The sequence below is a fragment of the Melanerpes formicivorus genome, unplaced genomic scaffold (genome assembly GCF_026170545.1).
Source record: "Melanerpes formicivorus ecotype bairdi unplaced genomic scaffold, bMelFor1.0.p_v2 SCAF_8, whole genome shotgun sequence".
NCBI lineage: Eukaryota > Metazoa > Chordata > Aves > Piciformes > Picidae > Melanerpes > Melanerpes formicivorus.
Genome location: NW_027142360.1, coordinates 21,034,440 through 21,055,351, shown reverse-complemented (window position 1 = coordinate 21,055,351; position 20,912 = coordinate 21,034,440). Strand labels below are relative to the sequence as shown.

The window sequence follows — 20,912 nt, the reverse complement described above, 5'->3', positions numbered from 1 at the left end:
AGGAATTGCAAAGGTGCAGTTCATGTACAGAGGATGTGTTCGTATTGGTGAGTGTTTAACTTGATTCACTTTTTCTAGCAGAATTGACAAATTGGAGGAAAAAGAGAGAATTTGTGCCTTCTGTCCTTCAGTAAGCTCTGCCTGCACAGATTACATGGTTACCTGGAAAACTTGAATTTGCAGTGTTTGTGCGAAGACCTAAGGCCATCTCTTCATTAAATTATTTATGGGTAGGTTCCATTGTTTTCCCTACAGAACACCCTGGCATGTTTTAATATAACCTGTAGTTTTTCTCAGACGGCTTTGCTAGGTCTGTGTGCTGCAAAATTGAAGTCTGTTCGTTGTAGAATATTGCAGTTGTTGCATTACCTGTTAATGCTCTGGTTTTCAACACATACAGGGCATAGTGCTGTGTGAAAAATGCTGGTAAACAGAATAGCAACAGTACAGAAAGAGCTGGGTGCACATGATGGGAATCTAGTCTGCAGTACAAACTGACTCTTGGTGAAAGCGTCCCTGGGCACAATAGAGACAGAATCAAGAACAGCAGTAATTTGAGCTCGAGTCTTGCTTGGGGCATTTCTCCCAAAGTGCATGTACCTAACTATGCAAAGCCACATTGTGTAATTGTTCCCAGGGTTTGTAAAAACCAAGGTGCTGCTGGCTGCTTTAGTGACAGGAAGCAGCCAGTGAAATAGAATTAGGATTACAGAATTAACCAGGTTGGAAAAGACCTTTGAGATCAACACCATCTAATCAACTGAACCATGGCACCAAGTGCCTCATCCAGTCTCTTCTTAAGCACTTCCAGTGACGGTGACTCCACCACCTCCCTGGGCAGCCCATTCCAATGGACACCTCAATTCTAAACCCCAATACATTTGAGTCTTTTGCATGTAGAGGGGTGTCACAGGTGAATTAAGAGAGGTCATTGAATGTGGCACTTGGTGCCATGGTTTAGTAGTCATGAGGTCTTGGGTGACAGGTTGGACTTCATGATCTTTGAGGTCTCTTCCAAACTTATTGATTCTTTGAAAAGGATTCCATTAATGATTAAATGATGGTCAAGTTATAATTGACTGAATGAAATGGTAACTGAATGGTTATTAAGCAATAAGTAGTAATCAAACAGTGATTTTGACAATGATTTAAATGACTATTTAAACAATAATGTAGGCACTGGTCGAACACTCTACGGCTTACTGCAATTCTAATAATTATGCTATAGCTAGATAGGTATATAAATGCAGTATACCTTTAGGCCTAATTTACAATATTGGTTGCCTCATTACAGATATCAAATGCCAAGTAAGGGGTCTTTCTACATCAAGGAGTGACCTTGAGAGGCATCCCTGCTCCAGCAGATCATGACCAAGCAGCTCACTCCCATATAGGAGAGCTCAGTTGGCTCATAGGGGCTACAGAAATTCATAGTATGATGTGACTGACTCACAGTTAACCCCCCTTTTGGTGTATGCAAAGCTGTGCAGCTGTAGCAGTTTCAGTTTGGGTCTACTCTCAGCTCAGGCTGGTACTATTGGCTTCTGAGAAGTGCACAGCCCAAGTTCCTTAGTTCCTGAGAAGATATGACATAGAATAATTCTCAGAGTTTGTACTTCAGAGCTGATATCTGACAGGTCTGTGTGTTGGTGCTACCTGAACTAAAGCTCTCTTCACTCTGACTGTGTTCGTCTGTTGCAGGGACTCTAGTAGGGGGGAAAGTAAAAATAGTGGGACTACCAGTGGTAGTCAGCCTGGCATAAGAGAACTGACAGTTACGGCCTCTTGGGTTGCTCATGTCAGCATCCAAACCTGGAGCACAGGGATGTTGGAGCACTGCCCTGGAAGAATGTTTTTCTCAAATTGAAAGGTTTGCTTCAGGCAGAGTATCCTATGCTCTTTAGAGCCCCCCTCCTTCACAGAAGATCACGGGATTTTCCTTACAGAGGGGTAAATAAAGACAAATGGTCTGTTATTAGGACACCTGATGAAAGAATGTCTTCCCAGAAGGAAATGGCTTACCTGCCTGTGTGGTAGTGAAGCTCTTGGGAAGTGTGTAATGTGCTCTTGTTTAGGTAATGTGATTTCTACCACAGGTATAAGTGCTACAAACTTTTGCAGCTCAGGTAAAAGGCACCTGGTGAATTGTGGTTGAAGAATGAAGTATTGCAAAAGTATTTTTACTGCTAATTATAGTTCTTTCCAAAGTACAGGTGAAGCTAAGAAGAGAAGGTTTGTTAGCACAGGCAAAGCCTTGAAGCTATGTGGAAACTAGGATATGTATGTCATGAGAATGGGCAAAAACCACCAAGGCAGGAACAGATAGATCCATCCCGAGTGTGGTATCTCCAACCTCATTTCCTCAGCTTCTTCCTACCTTGTAGAACCTCTTCTACATAAAAGGGGGCTGTAGGATTCTGGACATTTTCTAAACTGTATTTAATAGCCTTGGCACTGTGTGACCTAACTGCTGAGAGCTGTGGGTACCCTGCCCTTGGCCATCTACCAGTGCAGCTACTCTTTGTAGCACTTCTCATTCTGTCGCCAGCTAAAGGGAACAACGTGCCTGGAGATGCTGTTTGTAATGCTGTACTGTCTGCGGGCACTGGGCAGCCTCTCAGCTGTGAAGGCAGAAGAGAAGTAAGGGTTTATGGTCTGGAAGTAGGAGAAAATTAAGTAGCTGGAAAAAGCAACAGGTTTGGCTGGTCCACATAGAGTAAGAAATCATTGACTTGACAAACCGTTTTAATTTTCAAGATACTGGGCTTTAGCTAGAAGAGGCTGACAGAATATTAACTTAAATATTGTCTCCCCTTCATAATTAAATGCTTATGTTAAGTGTTTGTGAAAGGGAAGCTAGAGATGAAAGACAACATTGCCGTTTCAGAGAAGGAACAATGGAGTTCCTCAGTATTCCCACGGGGTAACTACCCTGATTTTCTATATATAATTTTTTTAAATACACATAAATTATTCTAAGCTTGTATGAGGTAAGAACTACTCAGAATAGAGGGGGAAAAAAACAACACCGACAATCTGACATACAAATCTAGATACAGAAAAAGCACTTCAGATCTGAAGAGTCTTCCACTCAACCAGCTCTTCAGTGCCCAGGCTGTCCATGAACCCCGCATCTCCCCCGGCTTGCTGCTTGACAGCTAAACTTCCCGCCTAAAGCTCTCCTTCCACCCACCCCCGCCGCGGCTCTCCCGCAGCCTCCGCCGCCAGCCTGCCCCACAGCGCGCAGGAGCCGGCGGCGGCGGGCGGGGCGAGGCGGCACGTGACGGGAGGGCGGGCGCCATGGCGGGACAGGAGGCGGAGGCGGGCAGCCCGGCTCTCGCCGGTGCCGAGGTGCGGTCGGACCGGCTGGCGGCGGAGCCCGCTAGAGTTGTGGCCATGTCTTCCATCGTCTCTTACGAGAGCCTGGTGCACGCCGTGTCTGGCGCTGTGGTGAGCGAGGGGGTCGGGGCTCGTTGCGAGCGGCGCCGGGTGGGGGGAGGGGGCATCTCGTCGGCGGCCGGCGACGGGGCCGAGGTCGGAGCGGGGAGGGGTCTGGTTGACGAGTGGAGGGGAAGGGCAGGCAAGGTGGCCTGGCAGGGGGGTGCTGGGGAGGTCGCAGGCCTCTTCAAGCTTTTGTCTGGGGGTCCGCGCCTGAGGGGGCGGCTTCGGAGGTGTGCGGAGGGTAGGGCGGTGCGGCCTGGCAGGGCTGGGGTAACCTGGCTGAGGTGCGACCCCTGCGCCGCCGTGCCCGAGTTCTTCGTAGTCACTAGGAGAGGGTCTGGGATGAAGGCTCCCCGACACTGAGTCTCTTCTCTGGCACTCATCCCGTGTGAGCACGCCGCTTGCAAAACCCTCGTTTTGCTGGTCACTGATTTTGCATGTGGATTTTGACAACTGGTTGAACGTAATCCAGCAGTGTGCTCAGGTGGCCAAGGCGGCAGACAGCATCCTGCCTTCTACAGGGAACAGTGCGGCCAGCAGGAGCAGGGCAGCGACACTCCTCGTGTGCAGTACTGGCGAGGCTGCACCTCCAATACCGTGTTCAGGTGTGGGGCCCTCGCTACAAGACAGACATTGAGGCTGCAGTGTGTTGAAAGAAGGGCCGCGAAGCTGCTGAAGGGTCTAGAGAACAAGTCTTATGAGGGGGTGGGTGAGGGAACTGGGGTGTTTAGCCTACAGAAAAGGAGGCTGAGGGGAGATCTTACCACGCTATACAACCACCTGAAAGGATGTCAGTCTTTTTTCCCCAAGTTAGAAGCAATAGGACGAGACTATTTGTTTGCAAGTTGTGCAAAGGGAGGTTTATATTGGATATTACAGAAGATTTCTTCACTGAAAGGGTTACCAAGCACTGGAGCAGGCTGCCCAGTTGCTGCAGTTCTACTCTTGGGTTATTCCAGAGAGACAAGAACATCTAAATGTGTATTTCAGTAATTGCTGATCCATTCTTCTGGCAAAGTTTCCTCTTATGAGTCCTTAACTCACAATGCCTTATGTAGGACGTAACTCACTAAATGTTATTGAATAACTAAGGCTGGTTCTGAAAGATAAAAACTACTCTAAAGTGTGTTTTGCCCTATCATATATAAATAAATGAGAGATTGTCTGTTCTTTAAAGTGTTTGCATCTGCTCACTTAAGCATCAAAGGGATTTTGTTTCCACTTTCAAGAAATGATCACATTATTGAAATACTTCTTGCTCTCCTTTTGCTGATTTGTATGGAGTAGGTAGTAGTTTCTAGTCCTCACTGGCGGTTTCTTGCTCTCAAATGCAGACCACTATAATCAGACTGTGTTCTTGAACAGATTTTGTGATATAATCCACCTTTATGAAACCAGCCATAAACTTTAAATTGGTAATGAAATGGCATCTCAGGTTCCTTGGTGGTGTTAGTAGGAATTCTTCATTGTATTGATGATGCTTCCATCTGAGCAGTGATGTCATTATGAAGGGATAGAACACATTTTGGAGCGATTGGACTTCCGTGTGCTCGTGTCTTCCACTTACTGCCACTAATATTCATATGAAGTTCTGAAACAAGAATTTTTAATGATGTGACTTTTACTTTTTCTTGGGATTTTTGTTTGGTTTGTTTGGGGGTTTGGTGGTTGATTTTTGGTTGGTTGGTTTGGTGTAGGTTGTTTTGGTGGTTGTGTTGGTTTTTTTGGGTGGGTGGGGAGTTGGTGTTTGCTGTTTTTGTGTGTGTGTTCACACAGCCTTATGCTGGAAACCTCGGTTTATTGATTCTTCTTTTTATAGTAAAGATTTCTGCAATACTTAAATTTTGGCAAGACCTTTGTCATGGGTATTAACTCTTCTGATATTGCCTCACCATTTATTTAAATTATTATGAAGCACACTGATAGGTGGATGTGATGCAAGAATTAACCCACAGAACTGTGCTGAGGTAACGAGTCAGAAGAACATGTCAGATCACACGTGATAATCCTTGTTTCTGTTCTAGTATGGTGAAAGTTCATTATCTTCTAGGCTAACTAATTAAGCCTGGGACAAATGAATACTTCAGAGAGCAGCAAAAAAAGAAGTGATTGACTTCTGTGAATGTTAATTGAATTGCATAAGTATTTATTAACTCTGCTTATAAACTAACCTTCCTCCTACCCAAGCCATAGGAATGAGAGTTTTGTAGGAGCGTCACGCAGTAGTCAAGCTGCATTTTTTGACTCTGAATGTTGTCTGAAAACATTTTTTTCCCTTCTAATGTGTATTAAAATGTTTATTATTTAGCAAATCAAACTTTAGGCTGTGCTCCTGCACATCGCTTTTTGGTAGCAGTAGCCTCAGGCCATTTGTTCTGGCTGCTTACTGCCACTTCTTGGCTACTGCGCAGCTGTTTATGTGCTGGTACGGCTGATGAGGGAACTGCTCTGACTGAAGTAACCCAGTGGAAAAAGTTACTTTTCTGACAAATTAGTTTCCTTGTCTGCATCCTGGTGTAAGTGCCCAAAAAACTAAGCCACTAAAACAGAGGAGGCAGGAGCACCAAATGCAGCTGACCAAGACATGGGATTGCTTAAGCCAGTTTGTACCTGTCCTAGTGATTATTCAGCAACAGCATGACTTGGCAAGCTACCAAGATTCGGCACAGACAGGGAGGTGGTGGGAAGGCTGACTGTGAACTTCTCCCTTTCAGCAGTACAGGGCCCTACATTTTTAGGATACATTCCTGCAACCAGTAATATGAGTTACTATGGAACTGTTGGTCTCAAGTGCAATTCATTGAGGAATCTGAGCCCATCTCAAGGGGTTTTTTTTTGCTGCAGGAAAAGTCCTCTCTCATCTAGCTATGAAATCCTGTCTTCTCCGTATAATGCTTCTGGCAATCTTCTCACCATGCTGTTGAGTTGTTACTTTTTTCCTGGGTGTATAAACTGAACTCTTCTGAATTTCTTTTTGTGTTTAGGAAAAGGAGGGTAGATGGTACCAGTTATCTTTTACTGGCAGTAGTCTGTTAGATCAGCAGAGTTATTTCACGATTCTGCTGATCTGTAGCTTAATACATGTTTTAAACCAGTTCAGGCTTGTGCAGGAGTGGTTCAAAACTGTGCCAGGGAAGGTTTAGAGTGGACATTAGGAAGCATTTCTTTACTGAGAGAGTGGTCTAACACTGTAACAAGCTACCTAGAGAGGTGATTGATGCTGTAAAACTCTTAGTGTGTAAAAGGTGTTTGGACAATGCCCTTAATGATGTGCTTTAACTTCTGTGCGGCCCTGAAGTGGTCAGGCAGTTGGACTAGATATCCGATCATTGTAGGTCTAACTGAAATTTGTGTTCTGTACCTTGTGCCTACCCGTTTCTCCTGTGTGCCATTGCCCAGACTACTTCCCCGTTTTCTGATTTTGAGTGCAAGTGTTGTGTGTTGCTGTAAAATTGATTGCATTGAGAGTAGGACTTAGGATAAATACCACTTTGGGAGGGTGGAGGTGGGATAAATGGAGTTGCAGAATGCTGGAACTTGCAGTGACCGTGCAGTCATGTGGCTGTTTTGTGTATAGCTGTGTGAGACTGTTTTGAGATTGTTTTCAGAGCTGCCCTAATGCAGCTGTCATTAGGAAGCTGTTTTGGCTCTTTCTGGCACTTTTTTTGTGCTGGTAGTAGCCTTCTAACTGAAATTTATTTGTGAATTTCTAGTCAAATGGGTCACTAGTCCTGCTGGCTGTCCAGCCTGTGCACAGCAGATACTGAGAATAAGCACACAGGAGTATATGGGAGAGCAGAACCAACCTTTTTGGTTAGAGCCCTAAGCAAATGAGTTAAAACAACCAGGTAGTTATGGCCCAGTGTTTCCTTTCTTCTGCTACCGGGTGTTGTGAAAACTGGAAAAACTGAAGTCTTGTTAAGATTTCAGCCAAGAGTTGTCTTGGAGGAAACACCACCTGGAAAATATTCCTCTCTTGCTGGTTGCAGAGATAGGTCCAAGCAGCCTACTTGGGAGCTGGAGTGTTTCCAGAGGCAAAGCTTGCTTAAATGTATGGCATAACCTAGGTCTAGAAAGTTCAAGTCAGACTATGCCTTGTGCTTTAAACACAGTGCATGTGTGGCTTGTGGTACCAGACCATTCCAGCATTTAAATGGCTTGCATGGCTGATGATGGGACAGTGCCACAGCTTCAGCAGCCACTAATTGCATTTAATACTACCATGGAGTGTTAACAGGCTTACACCAAGCCAGGGTCTTTTTGGGTTTGAGATCTTTTCCAAAAGCTGTGCAATATTAATGTTGGAGTGCTAGAGAAAGATGAGGCTGAATGCTAGTGGAGAGAGAGAGGGAACAGCTGCTTGATGAGCATTTGCAAGTACAGTATTTAACCCTGTTGTAAAGGAGAGTGGCTTCTGGCTCTTGCATTTAAGAAGCTTTAGTGGTTGGATAGCACAGGACCAAACCTCCCATTCAAAATAACATTGTTACGCATAGAGTTCATCCTCCTTTTAAACTTACTCAGTGACTGGTTTCTGGATGAGAAGTGAAGAGCTACAAAAGGGAGTACAGAGCTACCAACATGCGATATAGCCAGTTTATTTTGTTTTTCAGGGCAGTATGACTGCAATGACTGTATTTTTTCCTTTGGATACAGCTAGGCTTAGACTTCAGGGTAAGTGTCAATCTCTAGTTTCTTTATATGGTGGTGTTTTTGTTCATCTTGGCTTGGGCACTTGTAAGGGTGGCTGCAGGGGGACCTATGAATTGGATGAACGGGAATCTCATCTATATAGTGCGCTATTTGATCACTAATACCATTTTTCTAGCTGAGGGGTAATTGTCCCTTTCAAAAGTATTGGGCAACCTTCTAATTAGCTGAAAAGGCTGTGTGATCTATTGCCAGGCATGGCTTTTAAATTGTTATCTAAGACCAAAAAGAAAGATATGGGATTACCCAGGGTTGCATGTGTGTTGTTTGCTTTTGGCTGCTGCTAACACTCTAAAACGCAGGGGCAGCATCATGGAAAACAAATTGAGAATCATTCCTGAGAATGGTTTAAAGGGGAAAATGAGGGTTAAAAACAGGAGTAGCAACATGAAGTATTTACAAAGAAACATCTGGATATGACCTTTTTTGTTCCAATGCTCTGTCTTCTAATCGAAAGTCACAGAATCACCAAACATTTTGGTGCTGTCACTAAAGTGCTGTTGAGACCTAGTGGGAGATCATCAACCAAATCATTAGAAATATGTGGTCGAGAAATGAGCACCATGTCACTATTGAGCAGCTTTCAATGCAGGAAGAGACAGTGTTTTGTCAAGGTTTAGCTGTCTGCAGATTAAGAGATTGCTCTGCTAATGGTGCTAGTCTGGAATGCAAGGAACAACTTTGTGAGCAGCTAGGCAGGGCAAATTCTAGTCTGTTACCTAAGGGGAGCTTGCCTTCAGTTTATGTCACAACAGTTAGAATTGGTAACCACAGATGGCTGTGGTGCACAACAGAGCCAGCTAGCCTGGGGAAGAATTAAAGAAAAAAACTAAAGGAGGAAGTAGCCTTACCTAGCAAATTAAAATAAGGACGTGCTTTCTGGAATTGCTGCAGAAAGAGGGAATGTCTGTCCTTTATTAGAAAGAAGAAATGTGCTCCACTGGTGTATGTTCAGAATAGGAAGGATTAGGACTTCAGAATGTGTGCTAAAAATAATTTAAAAGTTTGATTCTTCTGTTTTCCAGTTGATGAGAAACGGAAGTCTAAGACAACACCAGCAGTTCTACTGGAAATAATCAAAGAAGAGGGCCTGTGAGTAGATACGAATTTTCTGCCTGTCACTAATTTTCTGCCTGTCTTCATGTAGACAAGCTCTGAAACTAATTTGAATTTGCTTTTAAAGTAGAATCATTAGCCCCTATTTCAGTGGACAGTGGTTTTTATTCTGAATTAAAATGTCTCCATGTAAGTTTGATAGGACTTGCATAATCTTGTATCCTTGACTCCAACTAATTTGGATTAACTTTCTTGAGCACTTTATGCAATTGATCTGTTCAGTGATGTAACTGTGCCTCCATGAGTGAGGTAGCTGTGCCTCCTTGGAAATGCAGGTTTGTACACAACTGTCCCTTCAGGTACCTGATAAACCAGCTTCATCTGCCTGGATTCTTGGGTGTGTCTGTTTCTCACAACAAGGATGAAACTCCTCAGGTGGCTGAGCCACTTTCAGCAGGAGAATTGAGATGGTGTCCCAGTTAGAAGTTGGGGTTTTTTTTTCTCCTGAGCAGGTGAAAGTAAATAACAAGTGGCTCTATTCTGGTGAGATTCAAGATCTATCAACTTTCAGCAATGCTGTGCAATAGAATAGAATAGACCAGGTTGGAAGAGACCTTCAAGATCATCGCGTCCAACCTATCATCCAACACCACCTAATTAAGTAAACCATGCAACCAAGCACCCCATCAAGTCTCCTCCTGAACACCTCCAGCGATGGTGACTCCACCACCTCCCCGGGCAGCCCATTCCAATGGGCAATCACTCTTTCTGTGTAAAACTTCCTCCTGACCTCCAACCTGAACCTCCCCTGGCGCAGCCTGAGACTGTGTCCTCTTGTTCTGGTACTGGCTGCCTGGGGGAAGAGACCAACCTCTGCCTATCTACAACCCCCCTTCAGGTAGTTGTAGACAGCAATAATGTCACCCCTGAGTCTCCTCTTCTCCAGGCTAAGCAACCCCAGCTCCCTCAGCCTCTCCTCATAGGGCTTGTGTTCCAAGCCCCTCACCAACTTTGTTGCCCTTCTCTGGACATGCTCCAGCAAGTCAACATCCTTCCTAAACTGAGGGGCCCAGAACTGGACACAGTACTTGAGGTGTGGCCTAACCAGTGCAGTGTACAGGGGCTGTATTTAGTATTTGTCACGTAGCCTGAGCTGTGCTGGCTGGGAAAAACAGTGGTTTGTGCGTCCTTGTTACAAGTATTTTCCCAAGTAAATCCCTGGAACTGAAGTACATTAGAAGTTTGAGGATGCAAAAGTTGACAAAAGTTTAACTTGGTCAGTAATGGTACTTCTCAGAGATCTGCTTTGTTCACATTCCTGCATTACTTTTGCCACATGAGGGCAGCAAGTAAACTTCAATTATTAAAAGAAAACAAAAAACGGTTAAAAAGGAAGGAACCAAAAAGTGAACTGAAGTGGAGAGATTGCAAAAGTGCTCGTCCTCCCTTTCCTGTAAAACAAAAAACATTCTGGCAAATGGGGAGCATTGTTTCTTCCAAAAGTATTGGGAAGGCCTGACTAAGCAATGAGAGATGTTCAGAATAACCCAAAAAAAGCCACAAATGACAACAAATCTGAAATGTGATGCAAGATCATAAACATCTTGTTTGCATTAGCTTGTGGAGTCTCGTCTCACGTAACACGTGTGTGACACTGCTTTTCTCGTGTGGATAACGCAAATGGACTTTCTGTGTTTGTCAAACAGCTTTACTTTCTTCCCTATGCTTTTGTCCTCTTTTAGGACTGACATCTAAAATCCACCAGATCACCTAAATACTTTGCTGATCCTTCCTGTGACTTTTTCCTCTCCGTTAGGTTGGCACCATATCGAGGATGGTTCCCTGTTATCTCCAGCCTCTGCTGCTCCAATTTTGTTTATTTTTATACATTTAATAGTCTTAAAGCCCTCTGGGTCAAAGGTCAGAGTTCAACAACTGGGAAAGACTTGGTTCTTGGGGTTGTTGCAGGTAATTCTGAAAAATCTCAATTTCATTCAAAATGTGTTTTCAAGTGTATTATAGCTATTTTTTTCCCCTCTACTGGAGGTCACTTTGAGTGCTTGCACCTCCCACTGTGTGCACTGCTTCATTGTAGAGTTCCAACTGCTCTTCTGTGCCTTCCCTGCCTCATAAATAGATACATGAATTGTTGTTGTTGTGAATTCTGGCACAAAGCACAGCACCGTTGTCATCTAGTATTTTATTTGTGTTTGAGATGTTGTTTGCCATGGTCTCTAAACATCAGTATTTAGATGCTGAAGACAAGTGGCAGGGAGAGGTGATATTTATTTTTTTTCCAGAGGAATAAAACGTTTCTATTTCTTATCTGTCAGTTCTGAGATATTTTCAACTGCAGTAATTTAGAGTTTTTAATGTGGGTGACAGTTTTCAGGCTTCTTTTTGGGTTGTCACCTTAAGGTGACAGTAAATCCCTACTTAAATACAGGTGCAGTGGGACTATAAGTTATTATGCATCCCTTCCTCGTACTTGCATGCTGCAGAGGTTTCTTTGAAGGGACAATGGCATTAGTGGCTTTTCTAGCAAATCCAGTGTGAAAAATTGCTACTCTGTGCCCGCTAGAAAATTCTGCAGGAACAATTGCTCATGCAAGGGTACTGAGACAAGCTGATTTTAAAAACATCTTGCAAAACAGGCCTGGGTAATGGGCTGGTTTTGTTTGGGGTTGGTGGTGGGTTTGGTTTTCTTTTCCTGTTTGGTTATTTGTTTTTGGGATTGGTTGGTTTTTGTTTTGGTGGGGTGGTGGGTAGAGGAAGGCTCTTGTTTCTTGTAGGTGTAATGAATGGTTGAATACTTGGGGGAACTAAGGAAGGAAATTAAGTTGGCTTTTCTGGCTTTCAAGCTTTTGTGTTGGGGTTTATTACTGTAATCAAGTCATCTCTGGCCAGTTCTGAGCCTTACTTGAAATTTTTGCAGAATCCTGTGTTTCCCTCCTTAAGTGTACTTATGCTGTGTCATTTCAGGAGCGTTTGAATTGGGGTAAAAGGGTGCAATAAAATGTTTAAAACCTTCTTGTGGGTCTTGCTGATTTTCTTTGTGCTATATTATGCCTTAGGTGTAGTGAATGTACTCTTGACTACTCCTCTTTGGGTAGTGAACACACGTCTGAAGCTGCAGGGAGCAAAGTTTAGAAATGAAGACATTGTACCAACCAATTATAAAGGCATAATAGGTAAGCACCTGTTCTTGTCTTCAGCCAAAGAGAATTTCATCACATGAAATGCACCAAGGCCTCTCAAGTTTGAAGACCTTTATTTATGTAATAGATTTCACTCTGGAGTCTCTCTGCTTCCCTGTGACTTTGCAGTCACTGAGTTCTACAGGGAGCTGCACTTAGCCAGTTCTGATGGTAATTAAGAGTTTGTAGTATGCACACCTGTAACTAAAATACCTTTTGCATGGGCAGGCATCTTCTAACAAAAGTTAACATGCTCACTTTTGGAGCAGAGTAGCTTCTGGTAGCTGGGACAGACAATCTGCAAATTAAACTTCACTTGCCTCAATCTCTTAATCACCTGCATGCTCAGGCTGTCTTCCTTTTGAAAATAAAGATTGATGATTTGAAGAATGTTTAGAAGACCTTGATGTTGATGCTGAGCTTGTACTAAAACCAGTGTAGTTTCTAAAAAGAGCTTGTACTAAAAAAGAGCAGATGATAAGTTTTGTTTATGGTAATGTGAGCAAGAACCTCCTTGGTCACTAGTTTTTCCATTACCATCCAGATTACAATGGAAGCTTTAAAAAGTCACATAAAAGACTACAGTGGATTTTGATACACTTCAAATTTTAGGCTTTGAGTGTAGCTTGTCCTCTTCTGCAGTTAGAATTTGGTACTCAGTGGGTTTTTTTGCTCTTTTTAAAGATTTTTGTACACCTTTTTCCTCAGATGCCTTTCATCAGATAATAAGAGATGAAGGAGTCTTAGCTTTATGGAATGGTACTTTCCCCTCCTTGCTACTGGTCTTCAACCCTGCCATACAGTTCATGTTTTATGAAGGCTTCAAGCGCAAGCTGTTGAAAAAGCAGCAGCAAGTGAGTATGTTTTGAGGCCAGGTAATGGGACATGCTCCTTTATAAGACAAGTTCTTTGACATGTGTTGCTTGAGCAAATTCAGGAATGTAGGTTTGCTTTTTGCCTCTTGTATTCTTGAGTTTCTTTTGAGTTAATATAGCTTCTAAAAATTCCATCATTGTGAAGTGAGACGTGAATCTTTCACATCCCTAGGGAATGTATTCCAAGGATGAATTCCTCTTCCAGTAAAAATAAAAGTGCACTTCTTATCCCCATTTGTTTAGATTTGTTCACAGGTCTTTGATTTAAAGTAGAGAGTTCAATTCTAATATATCTGGGTTGTTTTTGTTTAATTTTAAATATAACTCTGGATGTACAGGCTGTTCAGAAGTCACCTCTTTAACCCTTTCCCCAGTAACTCAAGCACATAGAGCCTTTGAACTATCACAGATTTCTTCTGGACTCTGTCATTTGAGTAGTGCTTTTCCTGAAGCCCTCTATTTTCCAATATTCTTTTTCCAAGGATGGACACTAGAACTGAACATTGCAACCACACCTCCCTGATTCTTTAAACTGAGGTAGAATCACTTTTCTGTCCCTGATTTGCAGTCCCTTTTTTCTTGATTCTTTTTCCTTATAGCAGCTCACCTGAACTCATGTTCCTTTTATGTTCTAGCAAACTGAACAGCATTTGGTTATAATTTATGATATTGCCATAGCATATGTATGAGCTGCAGTGCTTTGCTGTTCGTTTGTGACTTCAGAATGCATTTGGCTGTGTTAAATTGCTAGATCATATCAATATGTTAAAGCCATTTTGGTTCTTCTCAAGACATAGTGAAATTATTTTTACATGAGATCATGCATCATGGTAAAAACCCAAGCCTCATTTATCTGTAGTCAAGACTACAGCTGTAGCACTCTGTACCTAATGGCTCTCTCCAGCTACAATGGACAATACATTTTTTTGAGCAACAAACTGAGCTTCCCTCTGTGTTGTTGTTCGTCTGTTGGCCAATTGCTATGTTTATTTCTTGTGTTTCTTTTTGGTTACTTAGTTCTGCCTTAAATTAGGGCATGTTTTGTCCCTGATCAGTGGAGAGGAAGCATACTTTTTTTTTTTCCCCCCTAGCAATGTTAATTTTTATTTTGGGCAACGTTTTTCCTCCTATTTTATCTTTTCCTGATTAAATATATCAGATTGTCTTTTCAAAGATGGGCCTATGTGTGTGTATTTTTGATTGAAATCAACATCATTTACAAATTTGGGGCATGGTTTGATAGGGACACCTGCTTATTTTCAGTGATAATTCACACTGTTAGACTGAGATGCAATGTAATTGGCTTAGGTGTATTTGGTGCATCATGGAATGTTGTGGGTTTGGAGATGAGGATAGGCTTTCAGCAGGTGTTCTTAAGGGATAAGACTCTTTGCCTATGTCATCAAGACTTAAGATTCTGCCTCACAGCATTGTGATTATGTATCAGGGCTATAGAGTGATGTTCAAAGAGTCTTTTAAATGTCACTTTTTCCACAAGTGATGTGTAACTTATTAGCTCACATGTTGCAAAAGTTGAAATGCTTATTGATTGGTGCTGTGTTGAAATGCTACTCCCCTATCTGTTGTCTACTCTTGGTGCTTTAAACTGATCTAGTCATATAGCTCTATCACCACTTTCTTTGAGTGAGGAGTGCAAAAGCTTATGAGCAGGTAGAAGTTACAAATAAACCTTGGTTGGCTGAACTATAACTAAGTCTTTAAAGTGAGAAGACTTGATGAGATCTTTATGCCAAGGCTACTTAAATAACCTGGTAGCAGGCACCAGAACCTTCAAATACATATGGGTAACTGACTGGTTTGGTACTATGTGGAAGTAATATATTCTTTATCTGTTGAACAGCTCACATCTTTGGATGCTTTTGTCATTGGTGCAATAGCCAAAGCAGTTGCCACCACACTCACTTATCCTCTGCAGACAGTACAGTCAATTCTGCGGGTAAGTAATAATTCCATTTCAGGGCAACTGCCTCTGACTCCATAATGCAAGCCTTATGTGTATGGCTTTCCTTTTTTCCTGTGGCTTTCCTTTTTTGTTAATGAACCCATCACTTTGGGAGCTCCTTTTGCATGATGCAAGTCACTGATAACAATGCCTCTCTTCTTTGATCCTGTACTGACAGATTCTGATAGAACTTGGAATTCCTGATGCATGTTTGTTGCAGGTGGCTGCTAGGATTTGCAACATAATGCATTGGTCCAGTGTCTCACAGAAGCTAATGCTCCACATTGCTGCTATGCATTACCAAAATGTACATTTAGTTCTTTGAATATATACTTTGTGTCAAGTGGGCAGTTAAAATTGAATCCTCTAAAGCTAGTTTGTTTCTAGATGACCTGGGCTAATCCAAAAAAGTTCTCTTCTTAAGTTTTGTTTTATTTGTGTGATGGCCTGCCCTTGTCAGTAGCCAGGATATGAATCATCAGGGGAAGCTGATCTCCCTCATAAATAATATCTTTAACCACTTGCCTGGCCTTGTGCACGAATTGTAATGGTAATGGAAACACTGGAATTTATTCTCACTTGTAATCTGTATGTATGCTGGATAATGCTGCTGCCCTCAGTATGTGCCAATATTGTTGTAATATTGAAACATGATAAAAGTTGGTGAGTGGAGAGGAGACCTGGCCATACATGAACAAGCATTCTGTTGCTTCTTTTGTACCAGTTAAAGTTTCCCCATAAAATTTAGGGATGTTTTCCAAAGTGAGGAGAAGCCTTAACTTGCTTGCATGGTAAAACCATTATCATGTTCTGAAATGAGCATAAATTTGCAGAATTAGTAGAATTATTTCTTTTCAGACTTGTCTAATTGGAGATTTTTCTTGTTCATCTGGTCTTCATGCAAGTTTTCATCTGGTTCATGCAAGTTTTCATCTGGCTTTCATCAAGTGGCTTTCATGCAAGTTTTGTGATTAATTTAGTTTTTCTTCCCTCTAATTGGGGTGGACTAAATGTGTTTTGATTTTTTGGATAGTTTAGATGCTCTATTTCAAACCAACAGGACTTGAATATATTTACTGTGTGTTTGCTGCTACCCTGAAAAGACACTAGGTAAAACTTTTCTGTCTGCAAAGCTCTCTACCTCACCACCCTAATGGTGCCCAGAATGGCACCTGCACTGTTGATGTGTCAGCCACACTGTAGTTTTGTCAGCAGTCACCTTTTCTGAAGTTTGGTGATAGCTGAGCTATTACCTTCCTTTGGTGTCTTTGCTTTTAACAACCTGGACACACCTCAGAAGTTAACCTAATAACACAGACTTCTACTGAAGTACAGATACAGAAGAACATGTGAATAAATATAGCTTTGTTTGGATAAATTGCAGCATCAGTGTGTTTTAAATCTGTGCTGCTTTCTCTGCTGGGTGTGAAGCAGGATTGGAAGAAAGTTGGAGTGGTCCAGTTTAGCTTTAAATTGCATGACAGGGCAGTTTTCATAGGGCTGTATTAATGTTACAGCTTCAACTCTTGCTCTTCTCTGTGCTTGCTGTAGAAATGGTTACTAGACTTTTCATGTTCTGTCTGTCTCCTTTTGTCATTGTGAAAATTCTGTCTCTTGGCGACATTCATTCTTCAAAACCAGGGCAGTTCTGTTAAGTTGTGCTGCCAGCTTGATCTGCTAACCAGCTGCTGCACATTGCTCACCTCAGCTGAAGTCAGCTGCTCACTTGCTCACTTGCCTGAGCAGTGATGAGCTTCCTTTCTGCTGGAGCACAGCTAGCCAGCAGTGTCATGGTGGAAGGATTTTTCTCCCAGCAGGCCACTGTGAAATGGGGGGGCCTATATGCTACTTGTCAATACCAGTCCATCCTCTCCCTGTGATAATGTGGAATACAAGGACCTTGTCTGTAGTTCTGCAGTCACTAGGAGTGATTTCTTTCCCTTTCCTCTATGAAAGAAGTAATAGCCAGAAACCCTGAACACTTCTGTCCAGGACAGCAGAAGCATGCATCTGTGATGCTTGTGCTGTCCAGTTCAGACTTGCACTACCTGGCAGTTTGCTTTCTAATCTAAAGCTGCCATTGTTAGATTTGCTGAAATTTTTGTTATTCACACTAAGTGACTTTAAAAAAAAGAGTTATGACTAGAGGTTTAGTATTTTCATAAATAAAATGCTGCATGAAGTATATTTTGTGTAGCTGTGGGCTTTTTGAAACCATTGCAGCAGATTTACAAGCTAGTAGAAACTTCATCATTCATAAAAACTTGCACATCATCATCATGTTCTGTCATTAAGGTATGAGTACAGGACTCCTCAACCTGAAAACATCAGAAACTTATTGTTTGAAAATTAGTAGGGTTCTCTGTAATGATGTCTCTACACCTTTTGCTTTCACCATTTTGACAAGGCACTCTTCTGCTTCCTGGTAATGAGCAGTTATTCTGTGTAATGGATAGCGGGAAGCAGCTTCCAGCTTTGTCATTTGGTATGCCTATCTCCTTTTCAGTCATTAAAAATAGATGGCACTGGTGTTACTCATTATGCAGTCAAATTGTTCTTTAGCCTATGTGTCAGTAAACAGTAGGTAAATTAAATTTCCCTCTGGAGAGATAGCAATACTGTTAATGTTCTCACTGATCCTGGGTGAAAACTTCTCTTTAAAAGCCTCTTTTCTCTGGTGTAGAGAACGCTAGTTCCTTTGGGAAATCTTCTGCAGCAATCAGTGAAGTATTGATGTCCTAGGAGAAATTAGCTTCCCCTGGACAAACCTTTGTTTGCAGTACAAAAATAGCATGGTGGTGGAAAAAGAGGAGGAGGAAGCACCTAATCCTGGTGTAGTTTGGAAAACTATGAGTAATCTGGGCAGTGACAACTGGCATTGTAATTTGAAACCTCATTAGCAATGTTTTGGGGCATGTCAGAGCTTCTGGCAATAACCTTTAACATTGATTTATCAATATCAAATGAGTTAGTTGCTGATGAGAAGATAATGGATCGTGAGCATGTATTTGCCTAATAGAGATTTCCAGTAGCATTCTGTTGCTGCTGTTTCCATCTGGGTTCTTAAGACATTAGCAAAGGATCCTGTGTCATCCCTGTGTTTTCTTACAGTTTCTGAATTGCCTAAATTTGCTTGTGCACTCTGCCCATTGCTAATGCTAATTTCTTATGCCTAAGAAACAACAGTTGCCTAAGTTTTGGAAGAAACTCATCCGCAAACAGTTGCTCAAGTTCACCCCTCTTAGCAAAGAAGCATAATAGAGGCTTCAAAAGCTATTTGGCTATGTTGTTATAAATACAAGTGTGGCAACCCTTGTTTATTAATAATTCATATTTGCAGGTTGCTGAAAGTACTGTTGGTGTGTTGTTGATGAAATTTCTGGTTGAACTCCCAAGACATAAAATTACAGCAGCAGCTATCATACCTGCTGAAAAACCAGTTTGGGGATAAGAAAACACAGTGTATAAAAGAGAAGTAGTATTTAGGCCACAAGTTTGGATTCTTCCATAGCAGTTAACCTGTAAATGTTTTCTTCCAAGACCATTGTTGGGCAGATAAGTTCAGGGTTCAACTATGCACTCTCAGTGTAGTTATGCTTCTCAGACATAGGAGGCTTTGAATCTTTGGTAAATGAGAGCTGATCAGGTCAGAAAGAATAGAATGGAATTAACCAGGTTGGAAAAGACCTTCAAGATCAACATGTCCAACCTATCACCCAACACCATCTAATAAACTAAATCATGGCACCAAGTGCCTCATCCAGTCTCCTCTTAAATACTTCCAGTGATGGTTACTCCACCACCTCCCTGGGCAGCCCATTCCAGTGGCCAATCACTCTTTCTGTGAAGAACTTCTTCCTAATATCCAGCCTATACTTCCCCTGGTGCAGCTTGAGACTGTGTCCTCTTGTTCTGTTGGTGGCTGCCTTGCTATGAATGTCTTATCCCTACTAAGAGTCAGCAAATTATGCTTTGGAGACCATGAAAACTGTTTCCTCCAGAGCAACTGGAAGAGAGCAAATACCGCCACGTGTAAAACTTCCTTAGAATCCAGAACAAACTATTGCAGTATATCCCAGACCATTTTAATGTCTACTGTGTAAAGGTCCATAGTGTCAACTTTGGCTTCAGTTCTTCACTGATGGCTAGTGTAACCTGGAAGATGTTTTGACATGTGTTGGCTTCTCCGCCTGGCACCATGGGGAAATAGCACAATGAAACACTCTTCCTCTATTTCAGTTTGGGCGCCACAGGTTGAACCCAGAGAACCGAACACTAGGCAGCCTGAGAAATATTCTCTACCTTCTTCAACAGAGAGTGAGGTGAGCTTTCCAGGTGTTGTTTCCTAACGTGACAGAAGACTTGATTCTTGCTAATATGTTGAAAATATTGCTGGATCTGACTTGGGGGCTTTTCCCTCCCTGAAAGTTGCCATTTGGCTCCGTTTGGCTTTCCTTATATGTTGCAGAGTAAGTACACAGAACCAAATTCTCCTGAATATCTGTACAGCAAGCAGTATCAAGGATATCTGTGGGTACGGATTACTTCACCTCTCATCTTTAAAAGAAGCAAGTTTCTCGCACAGAAGACGTAGCTTTCTGCAGAATTTTCTCTTCAAAATGTGATGATTAAGCAGCTGTCACTCAGGCCAAGAATGAATTTAAGATTCTTACAGCTGTCATTAACCTGTGATGTTGGTTTTTCTGTGTATTGTACTGATTTACAGCAGGTCATTCATTCTTGCTTCCATGTTTGTTTCTTTCCTCCTCAGGCGTTTTGGATTAATGGGACTCTACAAAGGCCTTGAAGCAAAGCTTCTGCAGACAGTCCTTACTGCTGCTCTTATGTTTCTTGTGTACGAGAAACTGACTGCTGCCACCTTCACAGTCATGGGATTAAAGCATTCACGCAGACAATGAAAAAGGAACCAATGCCAAAGATTGTGGGGTCTAGAAAACACGCTTCCTTTCTGAGACCAGGCTGGGTTACAAAGGGTCCTCACTGTCTCCGTTTCTCTTTCCGGTTAGCCACTTCCATGTCCAGTATTTGGAGGAATTTGGAACACACTTTTTAGGACCTGTTGCCATGAATTCAGGGATAGCCTATTCCCTGCTCTTCTGTGGACTTGCTCTGTTACAAAACAAAGCAGAGACCTTATTTAAGCACTTGACATGAAATTTTGAGTACTATATGATTTGTTTGACATTCTTGGAATGAATGAATATCTCACCATACTTTCCTCAAGGCATCATCAGCTATTGTTCTGTCTTTACCTTCTGCCAGCAGCTGGTGGGGCTGCTTTCATGTTATTTTCCTTGATCTGTGTTTACATTGCTTCATATTTGATTCATTAAACTAATTCATAATGAGCAAGATTTTGGACATAGTTTTCTTTTAACTGTAGGATATTGCCCTAAATACCTGTGGTGAGATTTCTGAACTGTTAGAATGTACATTACCAGTGAGTAGACACACTGCCTTCTTGGATCCATCTGTTCTGAATCTTGGCACTTTTGAATGCATGCACTGGCTAGGTAGGAGGAACAAAACCTCTTGCTTTGCCAAGCTAAGTACTTCAGGCTGCTTCAAGAAATTGGGCTTGTTACACAGACATGCATGAAGTTCTGCAACCCTGTCCCTTGTGAGAATATGTGAATTCATGTCAGGCAG

At 42.2% G+C, this 20,912-nt stretch overlaps 1 protein-coding gene across 1 annotated transcript; it reads left to right on the top strand.

The window, feature by feature from the left end:
* The first annotated feature begins 3,307 nt into the window (after positions 1–3,307).
* SLC25A17 (solute carrier family 25 member 17) lies at positions 3,308–20,617 on the top strand. Its single transcript, XM_068142523.1, has 9 exons — positions 3,308–3,450; positions 8,055–8,115; positions 9,177–9,243; positions 11,024–11,175; positions 12,282–12,398; positions 13,113–13,258; positions 15,141–15,236; positions 19,482–19,564; positions 20,014–20,617. Exons 1-9 carry the CDS (start codon positions 3,397–3,399, stop codon positions 20,159–20,161), a joined length of 924 nt encoding a protein of 307 aa, XP_067998624.1. The 5' UTR covers positions 3,308–3,396; the 3' UTR covers positions 20,162–20,617.
* The last annotated feature ends 295 nt before the right edge of the window (positions 20,618–20,912 follow it).